General features: G+C 49.6%; 1 protein-coding gene across 7 annotated transcripts in view; it reads left to right on the top strand.

Moving 5' to 3' along the window:
- P4HA2 (prolyl 4-hydroxylase subunit alpha 2) overlaps positions 1-19049 on the top strand; it is a 36725-nt gene that overhangs the window by 5419 nt on the left and 12257 nt on the right. For 6 of the 7 annotated variants that reach the window (XM_034655983.1, XM_034655987.1, XM_034655986.1 and 3 more), the window contains 7 exons: positions 2853-2976; positions 3612-3708; positions 4071-4222; positions 7172-7309; positions 13858-14097; positions 15575-15768; positions 16554-16730. In XM_034655983.1, coding sequence (XP_034511874.1) covers positions 2895-2976; positions 3612-3708; positions 4071-4222; positions 7172-7309; positions 13858-14097; positions 15575-15768; positions 16554-16730 — 1080 coding nt within the window. In that variant the 5' untranslated portion in view covers positions 2853-2894. Of the gene's footprint in view, positions 1-1863; positions 1931-2852; positions 2977-3611; positions 3709-4070; positions 4223-7171; positions 7310-13857; positions 14098-15574; positions 15769-16553; positions 16731-19049 lie in introns of all 7 variants that reach the window. The other variant, XM_034655985.1, reaches the window with a different exon arrangement.

The following is a 19049-nucleotide window of genomic DNA, read 5'->3' as shown; positions in this document are numbered from 1 at the left end:
GAAACAGTGCTGGTCACCTGGTGAGTGAATCATTGTCACTGGGGTGTTGGTGGGCTTTGGAGAACCTCCCTGTGGGGGTCTAAACTTGGGACTTAATATGCATACAGTGTCCATTCTTAACAATCCGTAACAATCGATTGTGTGGAAAAATGTAAAATTTTCTTTTGTTGTTTCTAACTTGAACAAGTCTTTGGTGAAGCATTATTTGGTGGATGCCTGGTATGGGCCAGAAATTGTTATAAACTTGGGATGCAGCGCAGATAAAACGCAGTGTTGGTTTTCTCCTCAGGCTTGGTGCCACTCAGTGTTTTGTTTTTCATAAAAGGAGATTTGACGTTGCCCATTTCCAGGTCTATTCAGCATGGATTTCTGAGGGTTCCTAGAAGGGCTTGTGGCAGCACTGGACACTCTGGGGGGCACCAGGCATGCACACACATTCCCACCTACTCTGTCCTAAGCAAGCTCTGGGTATAGGTATGAGATCAGATTGGGGGAAAGGCAAGTGGGGGCTTGGCTTGGCCTTTCCGACACTGTGGGACAGTCCCTCTTGGATGCTGCCTCTTCCCAACCTGACCCTGATTAGATAACTTCTTATACAAAGCCTTTAGTGTTCCGGGTCAGGATCCAGGGAAATGTTGGGACTGTAGGGCATCTCTGCCTGAGGTGGCAGTCTAGGGGCTGCTTGGGGGTACCTAGCTCTCTGACCAGTGGAGTTATCTTCCCCTCCCCCCATCAGAGCAGGACTTTGCAGGCTCTTGGCAAGCCATTTCCCAGAACCCCATCTGTGATTCTTTGGGGCTCTGCCTCAGGGCTGGTATTCGTGGATGGGCTTAGTCTAAGCCAGATAGTGCATTCCAGAGAAATGACAGCTGGTGTTCATGTAGTGAAGGAACCTGGCTGCTTTTTTCCTGAGTGCTGTAAGGCATGAGCCCTGGACAGTATCACCAGGAGGATTTGAGAGGAGCAGAGAGGTGTCTCTCTCCATTGAACTTGTTACCCCGTCTCTGAAGAAGTATGCCACTGCAGCCATTGACACAGCAGGGGAGAAGCGCTGGGCTCCCCTACTTCCACCTGTGCCTGGTCTGAGCTCTTGCCAGGGCCCTGCTCTCCCACCATCCCAGACTGACAGGCAGTTGGCTGGTCCCTCAGTGTCCACAGGTACAACCTCTTGGCCCTGGATTTTAGTTTCCTTTTCACATATAGAAGGTGCTTTCCTGAGTTAGTTAAGCCTCTTGAGGTGTAAGGAACAGACATTACTCCCTGTAAAGGTGCCTTATGTAAGCAAGAAGAGAGGCCCTCAGGAATCCTGGGCTGGAGGTGCAGAAGATGTGAGGCCTGGGAGCAGACCTGTGGCTGGGACAGGGCGGACCTGCACTCCACCTTGGGGCTGATGGCCTCCTCACCTTCTCTCAGTAACTTGCTTTCTTCTGCTGCCCTAACTGAATAATCCATCCCTTAGCCTGATACTCCATGCCCTGCAGCAGGTTCTGGCCCAAAAGATCTTGCTCTGTGCTTGTCGGCCTCCAACACTTAGTGCACTGATGGGCATGCCGATGGCTCTGCAGACATCTGGCAGGGGCATGAACGAATACAGCCATTCGCTTATTCTCTCCTCTTTCTGAGAGAGGGACCTGTTTGGGGGTGGGCCTTGTGGTTGGGCTTCTCTGAGCCTAACCTGGCACCACAGTGGGTTGGAATTTCTTCTGAGGCGAGGAGTGGTAGCCATGACTGTGTGTCTGATCAACCAGGGCAAGCAAAACGCTGCTGAACTGGCATTACCTGAGACTTGGAATTCTGTCAGGTAAGGCTTACATTTTGGAGATAAACATTTGTATTTTCTTCATTTTCCTTGTTTGCTCTTAGTATATTTCCACTGGGACTTGGCTGACGTCAAGCAGGAAGAGAAGGGACTGGTAGAGCTGGGGCTCAGGTGCGTGCTGGGCTGCATGGCTGAGCTGGGAGACCATGTCCAAAGCTTTCCTTATGTACTTAGGTCCACTGCCAGTGGGGCTTGTCCCAGGTTGTGCCTGCTGCCTTCACAGCTGAGGCTGGCTATTTCTAGGCTGACGAGAAGCCAGAAGCTGGTCTGGCATCCATGTCAGCAGTCCAGCCCATCCCGGGGTTTTGGCCTTGAATGGCAGATTGATTTTTGTATCCCAAGTGCCTAACTCAGTGACTAGCCTATGTGGATCTTCAGCAAATATTTGCGAATGGTGACTTGCCAGTGAGGACGGTGTCTGGTGAGGTGGCAGACAGGAAGAGCAGTGCCTGCCCCAAGTGCCTGCTCCCCATGCTGCCTTTGCTGTGGCCAGGTACAGATGGCAGGGGCAGTTTGATCCCCCTTCTGGCCAGCCAGCTGCTGTACACCTCATTTTGGGGGTGGGTTCCCTGGGGCCTATTGTGTCAGGTTCTCTTTCTGTCATTGTTTCTCCTGTACTTTCAGTCTTCTCGTAGGCAGAAGCTACATGTAACCTGGGGGTCCCCAGCACCTGGCACTGTCCTGACACACGTTGGAAAAAAAGACAAATGAAATAAGCAGTCTGTGAAATGAGAAGGGTTGGGCCTGTATATTGGACTGGCTATTAGAAGCAGAGGGGACTGTCTCTCGCACCATTCAGCCTTTCCATGTTGCCAGTAGTTACCGGGAATCTGGAGGGCAGGGGCTCTCCCAGGGGCACATGGCCTCCCAGAGCAGGGGCCAGAATTGAGCACACATCACTGGTTGCACACCCTGGCCTCTTTCCACTGCTGGTGCAGATTATCCTTAGTTCCTGTGTCCTTGGTCGGGGTTTTGGCATGCACATGTGTATGTATCTCTTCACTTAAGTTGCTTTTTTCACCTGTTGATCCAGTGGCTGTCACTGAATGCCGTGCAGACACTGTTCTCTGTGACCATGAAGCGCTGGGTGTCCACATTGCTGGTGGCCTGGTTTGGTGTCCTGGGCTGTGTGCAGGCTGAATTCTTCACTTCTATTGGTATGTGCCAACAGGACTGTCTTCTTCCTGAGCAATCCTTGGCTCAAGTGCCGGGGAATGTCACCACCTGAAGCCTGTTCTCACTCAAGGTGGGATGGCTCACTCACTGTTTTTGACCAGTTCTGGGGAAAGTGGGGCTTGTGGAGCTGCCATTTCCCCTTCTGAGGCCCTGATGACCTGAATGTCCTTGCTGGGAGCCAGCTGTCTCAACTGGATCTCCTCCCTGAGAAGCGCAGGCTGCTCCTGGCCCCCCTGGCCTTTCTGACCATCTTTGTCCAGGACCAGAGAGTGGTTCTGAGCAAAGAAGCCTGCAGGATGTCCCTTCCCTGATGCCATTACCCAGCTGGGTGCCAGTAGGAGAATGAGATCTGGGGCTTCTTCCTTAAGGCACTCCCAGTGCTCTCATCTCACCCTCCCCTTGGAGCCTCCACCTCTGTCTTACTGGAGCTGGGGGCCAGGACCATGTGAGTACCCTAGGCCCCCTTTAACTCCCAAGTCCCCATGATCCCAAGAGAGTTGACATGCCATGCGAGTGGCCCAGAGGACCTGCCTCTGTACTGGTGTTCTATGCCTCAAGGAAGGGGAGTGGATATCCCTTATCCATTTCTTTCTGGCCCTTTTCTCTTTCCCTGCAGGGCACATGACCGACCTAATTTATGCAGAGAAGGACCTGGTGCAGTCTTTGAAGGAGTACATCCTTGTGGAGGAAGCCAAGCTCTCCAAGATTAAGAGGTATCTGATGTCCCAAGGTCCCACCCCCACCCCCCAGAATCCATCCAGGGTGCCCATAAGAGGAAGCCCTTGAGAGAGCAGCGAGGAGCTGGCCTGGAGGTTACTTCATGCCAGTCCTCCTAGTGGCTTAGCACACGGGCTAAGGCCTCCCTGCTTTTCTCTACTTAACAGCCTTTTTGCATACATTGGGGCTCCCACTCTTCTCTAGATTAAGGGAGTGCAAGTGTCAGTGGGGAGTTGCTGTATTCATTTTATATTGCCTCTCGATAGAAAAGGGTCCTGAATCTCACCACTGAAATTACCACAGGTCAAGACCTGTGTGAATCGGTGTGTTAAGTCTTCCTTTTCCTCTGTTTCCACAGCTGGGCCAACAAAATGGAAGCCTTGACCAGCAAGTCAGCTGCTGACCCTGAAGGTTACCTGGCCCACCCCGTGAATGCCTATAAACTGGTGAAACGGCTGAACACAGACTGGCCTGCGCTGGAGGACCTGGTCCTGCAGGACTCGGCCGCAGGTGAGGAACGGTGAGCAGGTGCTTGGGGAGCCAGTGTGTCCGTGTGCTTGTGCCTGGGGAGTGTGCCTCTGAGCCTGTCCTGGGTCTGTGGCTGTTAGTGGGCGTGTGCCGTGTGTGGATATGCACCCTGCCAGGCCTGTAGCCATCTCCCTTCTCTCTGGGCACCTAGCAGTTGGCTGTCCTTACTTTTAATATGTAGTAATCAGTTCTTGCCTTTTCCTAGTGTTTTTATTCCCTTTTTTAAAAAGTACTGTGTTTTTTGGGGCACCTGGGTGGCTCAGTTGTTAAGTGTCTGCCTTCAGCTGAGGGCGTGATCGCAGAGTCCTGGGATCGAGCCCCACATCAAGCTCTTCCGCTGGGAGCCTTCTTCTTCCTCTCCCACTCCCCCTGCTTGTGTTCCCTCTCTTGCTGGCTGTCTCTCTCTCTGTCAAATAAATAAATAAAATCTTTTAAAAAATAAAATAAAAGTACTGTGTTTTTGTAGAAAAGTTAGAAAACAAAATGATGTAAGAAAATTAGAATTCTTAACCCAGTTGTCTAGTGATAAGCACTATTAAAATTCCAGTCTTCCTACACTTGTATTTACATTAAAAGTAGAAATGGACCCATTCATATAGTCCAGGGAATGCAAACGCACTTGCTTTGAGGGAACAAATGAATTAAAAAAAGTGAGTCAAGTGGGCTGGGTTATGGGGCCAGCGTAAACTGGGGATTATGGGCCTCATCTAAATCCATTCCCATTCATACCTTTTAGAAATAAAACGTATCTGTGGGCAGATTTGTGCCATAAGCATACAGCGATTTCCTGTATTTTCCAGCTTCTTTAAATGTCCATTAAATGTTATATGAAATGATTTTAACGGCTACACAGTAATAAGTCAAACGAATGTAGTATAAAACTTGTCAAGTTAGTAGATGTGGGATTGTTTCCAAATTATCAGCAATCGTGCATTACATCTTTGTGCCTACCTCTGATTATTTTCTTTTCTTAAAATTCTTTTTAAAAAATTATTTTTTTAAGATTTTATTGAGAGAGAGAGAATGAGTGAGCTAGTGCAGGAGCAGGGGCAGGGAGCTGGGGGCAGAGGGAGAGGGAGAAGTAGGCTTCCTGCTGAGTAGGGAGCCTGAAGCCAGCTGGATCCCAGGACCCCTGGATCATGACCTGAGTGGAAGGCAGATGCTTAACCGACTGAGCCACCCAGGTGCCCTCTCTGATTATTTCTTAGTTTAAATTCCTAGAAGTGGTATTTGCAGGTCGGAGTTTGAACTTTTTTAAAGCTTTAAAGCTTTAAGTGTGCTTGGTGTCTTTTACTGCGCTGGTATTTTTTATGCTCTAACATTTTCCTCTCAGCAGGAGGTGGTGGGGCAGGCATGGAGGTGGGCCCTCCTGACTCCAGCCAGCCCTGGGCTCAGCCTCCTGGACTCCTGGGCCTCTTCTCCCTGAGTCGGGAGTGCTGATTAACTTCAGACTGGTTGTCTCTGGCTGAGGCAGTTCAGCCCATGTGGCCAGACTGGGCTGGGCTTGGCTGGGGGCAGGGTGGCCTCTGGGGAGGGATTGGTGAGTTCAGCCAGGCTGGAGCTGTGCCCAGTGAGCTCACTGCCTCCAGAAGCCATGGCTGCCTTTCCCAGCCCCCTGTCTTCCAGCCTGGGGCTGTAGCTCAGAACTGGCTGTTCTGCCGGCACTGTGGTAGAATAAGCCTGCTGGGATGACCTTCCGCTCCCTAGTCTTGCTCTCCACACCCCACCCCCACTGGCAGCATCTGGTTCTTGTAGAAAACCTTATAATTACCAGAAGGCAGACAGGACAGGCCCAGAGAGCAATAGGTTGTTTTCACCTCTTACTTGAGAGTTCTTGCCTCTGAAATGAGGGGGACGTGCTGACGGTGTGGCTTTTTCTGGGGGCATGTTTTTTTTTTTCCTGAATTCCAGACTCCTAGAATCCCTGACTGTGCAGCCATGGGGAAGGCAGGATTACAGCTTCTTGATCCCTGGGTCCCCAGGCATGGTTAGAAGTGGGTGTTTGAGCCTGAGGTCCTGAGAGTAGGTGGCCGTGGGTACTGCTGCCCTGAGGAAGAGGCCGGGGAAGGAAGGGCCTTGGGGTTCCCCTCCCAATTCTTAGCTCACAGGCAGCACTGAAACTCCTAAATCAGCTTGGGAGGACCTGGCTTCCACCTGGAGTCCTGAGATCATAAGAGGTGCATATCTTGCTTAAGAGCTAGGGCTTGGATTCCCAGAACAGCCTCCTTGGGTACTTCTGTGGTCAGGGGCTGTCCTAGCTTCCAGGCTGTGGTCCTGAGTGCTACATTCGGGGAGCTCATGCCTTTGAGCTCATGGCAGGTCTGAGCTGTGGGAGTCCCTAGAGAGCAAGCACCAAATCACTCCACCATAGTCATCATCACCTTTCTGGGTGATAAGGGCCAGTGGTCAGTAATGAGTGGCCAGCTAGGTTCCTGAGTTGACCACCTCTGTCCCTTGGGCTCCTTGATCTGGAATGTGGGCTGGAGGTCTGTTATCTGCCCCCCCCAGTGATCCTGGATCAAGGTTTTCCATGTGGTTCATTTTCCATTAAGTGATCAACAGATTCTCCCTGAGTCTTCTTTGACCTTTTCAATTACTGTTTCTGTTCTCTGTCCCTTCTGTCTCCACCAGATCTGAGTTCGTTGGAGCCAAGACTCTCAGACTCCCACATGTTAACCAGTTTGTGGGGCCATCTTTGGTCAATTCCAAATGAGCAGTACAGGCAGTTCGTACAGTGAGGAGGAAGAAAAGAGAGATCTTCATGGACTGGAGCCATTGGGGAGGGCTTCCTGGAGGAAGGGGAAATCGCCTTGAGGGAAGGGACAGGGAGATTGCACTACGCAGAAACCCTCCACTGGGTACCTTTCTGGTCCCAGGGGGAATTGTGCCCTTGGATCAGGGTAACCTGTTGTTCTCACTCTCATTTGGAAGGTTTTATTGCCAACCTCTCTGTGCAGCGGCAGTTCTTCCCCACTGAAGAGGACGAGATGGGAGCCGCCAAGGCCCTGATGAGACTTCAGGACACATACAAGCTGGACCCAGACACGATTTCCAAAGGGCAACTTCCAGGTACCTTACCACTCCAGGCTTTGCTCATCCAATGGATGTGTGTCTACTATGGTGTCTGGACCCTACTATGGGTTGGAGCCACCACCACCTGGTGGTCTTCACCCTCAGGCACACCATCACTGCTGGTGATGATACTCTCTTGGGTTTCCAGGTGGTACCAGTCCCCCCATTCCCATGACAGCCATCTCCTCTCAGCTCCTACTCTTCCTTCCCATACCTTCCCCTCTCCCCACTCAGAGAAAGCCGAGGCTGCTGCTCAGGACCCCTTAGCCTCTGCCCCCCAGACCGCTGCTCAGATCTGCTTCCAGACCTGCTTCTGTCCCCACACCGTCTGATTTCTTTATGACGAAGGCTGATCTCTGGACTCACTGCCCTGTGTCCTGTGTGTCCTCAGTTATAGTCTCTGCTCTGTTCATTCTTGGCCCACCCCACTTGGTTCTTCCCCCTGAGCTCACACACACAGCGGGTTCTTACCTTACAAACACCTCCCTCAGGATCCAAGACCCTTCGAGTCTCTGCTGCTGATGGATCTCTTGGTTAGCCTAACTTAGCTAGGCTGCCAAACAGTCATCCGCACGCTCTGCACTTCCTTGCTTCCCAGGTCCTCCTGAACACGCAGAGTCTGGCCTCTTTGCTCACCATCCACCGATCCTGTCCCTGCCAGGTCACCAGTGGCCACTCAGCTGCTAAAGCCAGTGGTTGGGTTTCAGGCATAATGTCCTTTGGCACATTGATTGTCCCAGTGTTCCTGATACTCTCCTTCCTTTGAATTCTGGGGCACTGATCTCTACTGCTTCTCTTTTCAGCTTTCGGCTCTCTTTTTTTTTTTTTTTTTTTTTTTTTTTAGACAGGCCCCTTTCACCTGATTGCCTCAGTTTGCTTAGAAGAGGTTATATTGGGTTTGGGGGACTGTTAGAGGCCAGTAAACCCAGGGATTCAGTTAGACCCCATTAGACTTTGGATGTCACTCACCCATGGGGACCCTGGAGGCACAAGCCTGGGAATCATGGTGTGTAGGAGAAAGAGGCCCCTCTGTAGTTGGCTAGTCAAGGCCTAGAGTTCTGCCACTGAGGAGTCTGGTGAGCCAATGGGAAGGAGTGTAGACTTCTTATTCCTGCCTTAGTTGGGCAGGAATAATGGACCAAGCCAGGCCAGGCCATGAAGCCAGTGAGAGAAGGCCCCTGAGGGCCCCTGCAAGACATGTTCACCCTGTAGCTGTGAGAATGGCTGGTAGGAGGAGGGAGCCATACCCAAGCATTGACCTTGTACATTCAGTTAACAGATCCTTGCATGTCCTGAGAGGCAGGGAGGGTGGAAGGGAGTTATTCCCCAGAATTCCCTTACGTAGTTTTCCCTAACCACGTTCTGCAGGTGAGCCCAGCCATTTCCATCACATGTACATGGATGACATCCACACCTGTGTTTCCTACCAAGGCTTATGGCCAAAGCTTCCAACCAGTGAAGGCAAATGCCTTTGGGGCATCTCTACTTCGGTGTTCTGTGGGCTCCTCAAAAGTCACATATTCCAAACTAAAATCCTCATTGCCTTTGGAAATGTTTAGCCTCCTCCCTTGCTCCTTGCCTGAGCAGAGAGCACCAACGTCCACTGGCAGCCCAAGTCAGAATCCTAAGGCCCGTGGATTCTACCTGTCTTGTGTCTTCTTTACTTGGAGGCCCAGACTCCAGCCTCATGGTCACTTACTTCTCAACTGGATTATTGAAATAACATTCTGACTTGTCGTGTATCTCCAGCTCACTCTTTAAAATCATTCTCCGTGTGGTCTTAAGCGCATCTCTGTTTACATCAGTTCCTGGTCACAAAGCTTAACTTCAACTGCTAAACCCGAATTCCTCCTGTGTGTGGTCTTTGAGGTCTTGCATGGCGCCCTCTCCTGGGCCTCCTTGCCTATACTAAGTATTAAGTTTGTACTAAGCTACCCACCACCCAGCTTCCTTGTCCATCCCACACCCTCTGCAGGAATACCTTTACCCACATCATCGGGGTCTCATGTCTGGTTGCCTTTCAGCACTCAGGTCAGCTGGCACTCCCCAGGGAGCGCTCTCCAAGGGGGTAGACTTTTGATGGGCTTCTGGGGAGGATGCTGAATATGCGGGAGCTATTCTTTTTTTTTTTTTTTTAAAGATTTTATTTATTTGACACAGAGAGAGAGATAGCCGGCGAGAGAGGGAACACAAGCAGGGGGGTGGGAGAGGAAGAAGCAGGCTTCCTGCGGAGAAGCCTGATGCAGGGCTCGATCCCAGAACTCCGGGATCATGCCCTGAGCCGAAGGCAGACGCTTAACGACTGAGCCACCCAGTCGCCCCTGTGGGAGCTATTCTTGACCTTCTCGGCCTCTGTGAGACATGTGAATTGTAGCTACTGATTATTAGCATCCCGGGGATCACAGAAGACATCTTTATATGTCATCTCGTTGAATTCTTGCCATGAGTCCCCTAAAATTGATGGTATTAACTCTAGACCTAAGGGGACTAAGAGTTGGAGAGGTTCAGTAAATTATCCATAGTCACACAGCTGGTGGGCGCCATAGCCAGGTCCACACAGACCCAGCTTTGTCCAGCCAGTTCAGCTGCTATTTTATACTGCCTCTGTCATTGTGAGTTCCTGAGAATTACATAGCTAAAGGAGATCTGTGGAGGCCCAAGGATAATGGCCAGGGGCTCAAGGAACCCCTGGATCCTTAGCCCGTCTACTAGCTCTATCTTTTTTTTTTTTTTTTTTATTATGTTATGTTAGTCACCATACAGTGTATCCTTAGTTTTTGATGTAGTGTTCCATGATTCATTGTTTGCATATAATACCCAGTGCTCCAGGCAATACATGCCCTCCTTGATACCCATCACCAGGCTAGTCCATCCCCCCACCCCCCCCTCCCCTCTGAAACCCTCAGTTTGTTTCCCAGAGTCCGTAGTCTCTCGTGGTTCATTCCCCCTTCTGTTTACCCCCCCTTCATTCTTCCCTTCCTTCCCCTACCGATCCTGCTATTCCTTATGTTCCACAAATGAGTGAAACCATATGATAATTGTCTTTCTCTGCTTGACTAATTTCACTAAGGATTATCTCCTCCAGTCCCGTCCATGTTGCTGCAAATGTTGGGTAATCATTCTTTCTGAGGGCTGAGTAATATTCCATTGTATATATGGACCACATCTTCTTTATCCATTTGTCTGTTGAGGGGCATCTCGGCTCCTTCCACAATTTGGCTATTGTGGACAGTGCTGCTATGAACATTGGGGTGCATATGGCCCTTCTCTTCACTGTATCTTTGGGGTAAATACCCAGTNTCCTAGTTCTTATGTTCCATAGATGAGAGAAATCATATGATAATTGTCTTTCTCTGCTTGACTTATTTCACTTAGCATTATCTCCTCCAGTGCCGTCCATGTTGCAGCAAATGTTGAGAATTCGTTCTTTCTGATAGCTGAGTAATATTCCATTGTATATATGGACCACATCTTCTTTATCCATTTGTCTGTTGAGGGGCATCTCGGCTCCTTCCACAATTTGGCTATTGTGGACAGTGCTGCTATGAACATTGGGGTGCATATGGCCCTTCTCTTCACTGTATCTTTGGGGTAAATAACCTNGCATATGGCCCTTCTCTTTACTACGTCTGTATCTTTGGGGTAAACACCCAGTAGTGCAATGGCTGGGTCATAGGGTAGTTCAATTTTTAACTTTTTAAGGGACCTCCACACTGTTTTCCAAAGTGGCTGTACCAGCTTGCATTCCCACCAACAGTGTAAGAGGGTTCCCCTTTCTCCACTTCCTCTCCAACATTTGTTGTTTTTGCCTTGTCCNGAGGGATCCCCTTTCTCCACATCCTCTCCAACAATTGTTGTTTCTTGCCTTGTCTATCTTTGCCATTCTAACTGGCGTAAGGTGGTATCTCAGTGTGGTTTTGTTGAATTTCCCTGATGGCTAATGATTTTGAACATTTTTTCATGGGTCTGTTAGCCATTTGTATGTCTTCATTGGAAAAAGTGTCTGTTCATATCTCCTGCCCATTTTTTGATTTGATTATTTGTTTCTCGCGTATTGAGTTTGAGAAGTTCTTTATAGATCTCGGACCACCCTTTTATCTGTAGTTTCATTTGCAAATACCTTCTCCCATTCTGTGGGCTGCCTCTTCGTTTTGATGACTGTTTCCTTTGCTGTGCAGAAACTTTTTATCTTGGTGAGGTCCCAAAAGTTCATTTTTTCAGCAACAGAAGTTGCTGTGGCCGATGTCGAAGAGGTTACTGCCTATGTTCTCCTCTATGATTTTGATGGATTCCTGTCTCACATCGAGGTCTTTGATCCACTTGAAGTTTATCTTTGTGTATAATGTGAGAGAGTGGTCAAGTTTCATTCTTTTGTATATGGCTGTCCAATTTTCCCAGCACCATTTCTTGAAGAGACTGTCTTTTTTCCACTGGGTGTTTTTTCCTGCTTTGTCAAAGATTAGTTGACCATAAAGTCGAAGGTCCATATCTGGAGTCTGTATTCTGTTCCACTGGTTTATGTGTCTGTTTTTGTGCCAGTACCATGCTATCTTGGTGATCACAGCTTTGTAGTATAGCTTGAAATCAGGCAACGTGATGCCCCCAGCTTTGTTTTTCTTTTTCAACATTTCCTTGGCAATTCGGGGTCTTTTCTGGTTCCGCACAAATTTTAGGATTGTTTGTTCCAGCTCTTTGGAAAATGTCATCGGTATTTTGATCGGGATGGCATTGAAAGTGTAGATTGCTCTGGGTAGCATAGACATTTTTTTTTATTTTATTATATTATATTATGTTAATCACCATACAGTACATCCCCAGATTCCGATGTAAAGTTTGATGCTTCATTAGTTGCGTATAACACCCAGTGCACCATGCAATACGTGCCCTCCTTACTACCCATCACCAGTCTATCCCCTTCCCCCACCCCCTCCCCTCTGAAGTCTTCAGTTTGTTTCTCATAGTCCATAGTCTCTCATGTTTCATTCCCCCTTCTGATTACCCCCCTTTTCTTTATCCCTTTCTTCCCCTACCGATCCTCCTAGTTCTTATGTTCCATAGATGAGAGAAATCATATGATAATTGTCTTTCTCTGCTTGACTTATTTCACTTAGCATTATCTCCTCCAGTGCCGTCCATGTTGCAGCAAATGTTGAGAATTCGTTCTTTCTGATAGCTGAGTAATATTCCATTGTATATATGGACCACAGCTTCTTAATCCAGTCATCTGTTGAAGGACATCTCGGCTCCTTCCATGATTTGGCTATTGTGGACAATGCAGCTATAGCATAGACATTTTAACTCTGTTTATTCTTCCGATCCATGAGCATGGAATGATTTTCCATCTTTTTGTGTCTTCTTCAATGTCTTTTATCAGTGTTCTGTAGTTTCTAGAGTATAGATCCTTTACCTCTCTGGTTAAGTTTATTCCTAGGTATCTTATGGTTTTTGGTGCTATTGTAAATGGAATCGATTCCCTAATTTACTAGCTCCATCTTGTGTTCACTCTCCTCACCTTCCTATCCCACGTTGTCTATTGCTGAGCCATCATGGTGAGCAGACCCCTGTCTCTAATGTACCTGACCCATTGCAGTAGGAGTTTCGCTGTGGACAGAGCCCCACCTTGGACATTAGGCAGAAAGAAGCCCCTTTAAGGCAGCTCTTTCACGGCACCCATGCCTAGGAGTCTGTTAATGGGGTTAATGGAGACTTCCCTGCTTTCCAGGGAGGGTCACAGCCCTTCCTTCCTCTGCATGGGGCCTGCTTTTTCATTATTCCCTAAGGAGTACACTCATCGTCCCTCCCACCTTACTCCTACCCTAAATCCTACATTTTCCCATAGGTAGCATACTATATCTCATCCTTCTTGACTTGAGACTATCTTCATGGTCACCTTCCAGTGTGGAGCCCATGGCACACAGGAGCTGCAGAATTGATGCTCACCAAGGTCCCCGCCACCTAACGGTCAAAGGTGGCACTGCAGTCTTGGCTCTGACCTCCCTTGGCATCTGTCCCACCACTCCTGCTTTGTTTGTGCTACCTATCAGGCCCTGCTCACTGTTACTCTTTGCCCTTTCTCTGTGGGGTTCTGGCCTGAGCCGCCTTCTCTACTCTCTCCTCACACTCTTGCTGGAAATGGTTATCCTCATCCATGGCTTTAGGTGCCACCTAAGTTCTGTTTTTTATATTCAACTAATTTTTCTACTTTCCAGACTCATATGGCTAGCTGCCCAGCAGACATCTCCTGTGTGGCTCACAGGACCTTCATACTCTCCTGAATACTACTGCTTCTTGGGCTTCTTCACAACAGAGGCCCCTTCCCACATGGGAGAAGGGGAGTCTGTGGCCAGGAGATTGGCTGTGAAGCCCAGTCCAAGGCAGGCCCCTCCTGGTTGTGCTCACTTGGAAGTGCCTGGTCGTAAGCTCTGGTGGGACTCTGCAGGGGGTTGATGCCCTCCTTCCACTGGCCCAGGCTTCCTCACTGTGGGAGTCTCTCTCCCTAGCCCAGAGGCTCTTTAGAGCCAGACTGTTTGCCTTTCCTGCTGTAGGAACCAAGTACCAGGCCATGCTGAGTGTGGATGACTGCTTTGGGATGGGCCGCTCGGCTTACAATGAAGGCGACTATTACCACACTGTCCTGTGGATGGAGCAGGTGCTGAAGCAGCTCGATGCTGGGGAGGAGGCCACCATAGCCAAGGCCGAGGTGCTGGACTACCTGAGCTATGCTGTCTTCCAGCTGGGTGACCTGCACCGTGCCCTGGAGCTCACCCGCCGCCTGCTTTCTCTTGGTAAGGAAGTTCTAAGGGAAGGTCAGAGCTGATGGGGGGCTGGCAGGAGAACTCGTCACTCCACCAGCCACTACCTGGCGGCTGCCCTGGGACTGAGCCAGTCTGACATGTTGCCTGGCCAATGACTAATGCTTTACTGCTCTCAGGCCTGTTGTAGCTGCCTGTCAGCTCTTTACCCCCCTCATTTCTGGCCTTAGCCCTTGCCCAGTTTCGTATGGATACACTCAGACCTGTAGCTCTACACACTCCCCTTCAAAGATTTTATTTATTTATTTATTTGAGAAATCAAGAGCGAGAGCGAGATTGAGAAAATGAGTAGGGGGAGGGGCAGAGGGAGAAGTAGACTCCCTGTGGAGCAGGGAGCCTGACACGGGACTCGATCCCAGGACCCCGGGATCATGACTCCAGCTGAAGGCAGACGCTTCACTGACTGAGCCACCCAGACGTCCCAATGCTCCTTTTTAAAATAGGAATCCAGTGCTGCAGTGCCTCCACTGCTCTGCAGGGTGAGCCTTCACATGGTCAGGAGCCGCTCAGGAGGAAAGCTGCGCTTCAGGATTGTTGCAGGGACCGCGGCCTGACCCATTAGTTCGAGCTCTGAGGTCTTACTGGTGGGACTTGCTATGGCCTTCGTGTTGTGTCTTGAGGTGTTAGAGTGAAGGAGATTAAAAGCACCGTGTCTTTAAAACCTTTCTGTTTCACCGCTTACTGATAGATGGGATAATCATAGTCTGGAATTCCACAGGTCAACAAAGACTTTCTTTTGCTGCTGCTTTTCGTGGGCCTTGAGTCTGATGCCAGCTACTGTATGAGCGTCCTGCAGGACTAATGTGGGAAGACAGCTTTGTAGATGCTGTCATGTTAGTTTAGAGCCTTGGCCTGGGAGGCAGAATGCCTGGCTTCCTGTTCGGTCCAACCGTAGCCTAAATCTATTAATATCTTTGGGCCTTAGTTTCCTCATCTGTGGAGTGGCACAGTAATCCTGCCAAGCTTGCTCCTTTGTGTTGTGAGGCCCACAAGATGAAGCTATGGCATTGTCATGTGGTTGTTCTTTTTGCCAGGACTTCAGCCTGCCTTCTCATTGTGGCCAGCATGTGATCTGGTCACCGGTAATGGATGTACTCTGGGGACGGATGTAAGTGACTCACCACCAGGTCGGGAGAAGGGGGCAGGAGTCTGGACTGCTTCTCTAGACCTGCACTGTTGGGCCCTCCAGGGATGCCTGAGAGGAGAGCCCCCTGTGTGTGGCTGGCTAAGCAGCTTCCACTGTGGCTCCTTTCCCATCTCTGACAGAGCTGGGAGAGCCTGTGTTGGCTTTCCTGCTCTGACCAGCGAGCCCTGGTTAGCTGCTGTAGAAAGCAGAACGCTGCGTGCAAATGAGCTGTTGGGAGAGAAAACCGCTTACAGAATAATTTCTCTAAATGACCTAACAGATGTTTGCGGTTTCCTTTTCCTTCTTGTTCTTCGCTCTTTCTAGACCCGAGCCACGAACGAGCTGGAGGGAATCTGCGGTACTTTGAACGGTTGTTGGAGGAAGAAAGAGAAAAAATGTTATCAAATCAAACAGAAGCTGGGCTAGCCACACAGGAAGGCATCTATGAGAGGCCTGTGGACTACCTGCCTGAGAGGGACATCTATGAGAGCCTCTGTCGTGGGGAGGGTGTCAAACTGGTGAGACACGTGGCCAGGTCCCACATGTGGACCTAGACTTTGGCTCTGGATGGGCAGATTTGGGGAGGATGTTCCTCTTTGTGTTGGCTGTTTCCTCAATATCTTGCCCAATTCTTTGTAGCATCTGCTGAGGCTGACGGGTGGGTGTTCTCTGGGGTATAGGACGGGAGACTGCCTCCCCCGATGTCCCAGGCAGAGTTTGAGTCCTCTAAGTTATTGCTGAGCTCCCCTCCCTACCCCAACATGCCCAGCTTCTGCTCGACTCATGCTGTGAGGAAAACCATGGGTGTGGATGTGCCCTGTGGGAAGTTGTGGTCTCTGTAGTCAAGACACGGCAGTAGCTAACGGCTCAGTCTCCAGTGTCACTGATTTTTGAGAGCCCTGGGATCCCAGTGCTTCCTCAGCAGGCTCAGGTATGAGGCGGTCTCTGGGCCTTGTCCATGCCTTTATCTGAGTGCCTCCCACTGGCTTCTTCACCTCGAATAGCCTCTCCCTTGCCTCAGCCCTTCTGACTTACTCATATCTCTTTGAGAAGGGTCAGGGGTTAACCTTGTGCCATGGGACTTGTGGATGTGAGGAATTCTTGAAAGAGAGGAAACATTACATGATTTGTGGGGTATCGTTTCTCTCAGTCAAGCTGTGGGGCCTTTGTGTGCTTCTGTGGTGGGGCGGGAGGAAGCAGCTTCCGGACACGGGGTATGAGACCCACATCTGCAGCCAGGCAACCTGGGGCCGAGGATTAGGACTCACTCTGCTGAGATCCTGTTGCTTTGTATGCTCCCCAGACTCCCCGGAGGCAGAAGAGGCTTTTCTGTAGGTACCACCATGGCAACAGGACGCCACAGCTCCTCATCGCCCCCTTCAAAGAGGAGGATGAGTGGGACAGCCCGCATATCGTCAGATACTACGATGTCATGTCTGACGAGGAAATCGAGAGGATCAAGGAGATTGCGAAACCCAAAGTAGGTGTCTCTGCAGTTCTTTCCTGGGTGCCTTATCCCCGGTATCATGGGGCAGTTTGTTTGCTGACTCCGCTGGCCTTTGCTAGCGTCTGGCATGAGTCTGCTGTCTGGGTCCTGAGGTACTGCAGACTCGGTTGGATGCTCACGGTCCAATGGCAAAGAAAACTGAAGGAACCAAGGTGGACAGCCAAGTGCTATGACAGAAGGACTCCCTGGGAGCAGGGCCGGTCCACAGTGGGAAGTGTCGGCTCACCTGGTGGGGGGCTGTGTGTGGGCAAGTTTTGGGGAACTGCCATAGGATGCTGCCATCCTGGGTCGTGTGAAGAAGTGATTGACTTGGAGAATGAACATCTTTACACTATTCAGTCTTCTCATCCACAAGCACTCTGGGTCTCTCCGTTTATTCATATCTAGTAAAATTTCTTCATATATGCCCAGCACATTTTTTTGTTAAGTTTATTCCTACGTAGTTTTTTTGTTTTTTCATCGTCATATTTTTACTGGTTATGTTGTTTTATTAGTTCACTATTATATGCTGAAGTATTGAGTATAAAAATATATTTCATAAGTAACAGTTAATGTTTACTGAGTTCTTTTTTAAAAGAGTATTTATTTGAGAGCAGAGCGAGCAAGAGAGAACACAAGTTGGGGAGAAGGGCAGAGGGAGAGGGAGAGGGAGAAGCAAGTTCCCTGCTGAGCAGGGAGCCCTACACGGGGCTCCATCCCAGGACTCTGGGATCACGACCTGAGCTGAAGGCAGATGCTTAACCGACTGAGCCACCCAGGTGCCCTTGAATTCTTTTTTTTTTTTTTTAAGATTGATTTATTTGTTGGAGAGAGTGCATGCGTGAGCAGGGGGTAGGGGGGTTGGGGAGGCAGAGGGAAAGAATCTCAAGCAGACTTCTGCTGAGCATGGAGCCTTCTTGGGGCTCAATCTCACAACCCTGAGATCGTGACCGTAGCTGAAATCAAGAATTGGGTTTTTAACCAGCTGAGCTACCTAGGCGCCCCTGTTTTCCGAGTTCTTAAGTTTGACAGGCCCAGTTTTAAGTGCTTAACATATATTAACCATCACGTCTGTAAAGCACACTGCCATTGTCTTCATTTTACTCACAGGGAAACAGACCTGTGCAAAATGCAGCTAGTTGTTCAACTTACTTATTCCTCTTTTGGTTTTTAGCTGATTCTCTTGCGTTGTTCAGACACTATCATCAGCTGCAAATAAGGAAAATTTTGTTTTGTCCTTCCTAATAATTATAGTTCCTTTGTTGTTATCATCTTGTTGAACTGCTCGGAATTCCTTGAGCATTGTTAACATTTGGCATCCTGGTCTTGTTCCTGAATTTCCTGGAGATTCCTCTGATATTTCACTGCTAAGTATGTAGTTGGCTGTTGGTTTTGTACATACGTCATTAGGCTGTAAAATTATTCTTGTATTTCTAGTTCTTAGAAGATTTGTTCCCATTTGACTTCATTCAAAGAGAACCACTTCCTGCCATGTCTCCACCCTTTTCCTATCCCTGGTGATTACAAGGGGGGCATTTAGCTGAATCCTCTGTTGCTCTGCGCCTGATAGACTTGTAGTGGCCAGGAACCCTACACTTCTGGAGAGATGGAAAATAGGTTCCTATCCTGGCCCCCCGGCACCTCATCTTGAAGCAACCTTGGCTTGAGGTACAAGGACATCTAGCGCCCAGAATCAGCCCTTGAGGTTGCTGAGGGATGGTCTAGCCAGTGTGTATGGAGAATGGGGACCAGGACCCACCCTTTCCACTCCCGGGGTCAGCTGCAAAGTCCTCCAAGGAAGAAAACTGTTTCCCTGGTTGTCAGGTGAGAGAGGCTTCGTTATGCTAGGACCTCCTGAGAGATTCCTCCGTTGTCCCTCAGGCCAAGGCACTGAAACATTTCTGTGTGTGTATTCACATTGGGGGTGTGTGTGCACGTGTGTGGCAGGGGCGGTGTGGGGGGAGTGTTGGGAAAACTTGTCTTTGAATAGAAGCCATTACAAGCTGACCTCTCCTTTCCGGAGCCTTTGAGGGACAGATGCTATTCTGGCTTTGAAGTAGGGCTCATGAGCTTAACTTGGCCTGTGGGGAATGCCTGGCAGCTGCTTTTTTGGGTCCCTGGCCTGCTTTCAAAATAGCCCTGCCTATCTCTGGGAGCAGAACACAGCTGCCCACAGCCTCCTTGTAGATGTCAGGCCAGCACTGAGGCTCAGAGGTTTGGATGGGGCTCAGTTGCAGCTGCACTTGTCATCGGGAGGAATCATAGCTAGGAGCTCAGGGAAGCCCTCTGTCCTGGTTGCAAGGCCACGTTGCC

This window comes from Ailuropoda melanoleuca, chromosome 3 (assembly GCF_002007445.2).
Source record: "Ailuropoda melanoleuca isolate Jingjing chromosome 3, ASM200744v2, whole genome shotgun sequence".
In the NCBI taxonomy this organism is placed as follows: domain Eukaryota; kingdom Metazoa; phylum Chordata; class Mammalia; order Carnivora; family Ursidae; genus Ailuropoda; species Ailuropoda melanoleuca.
This window is presented reverse-complemented; position numbering and strand designations above follow the sequence as displayed.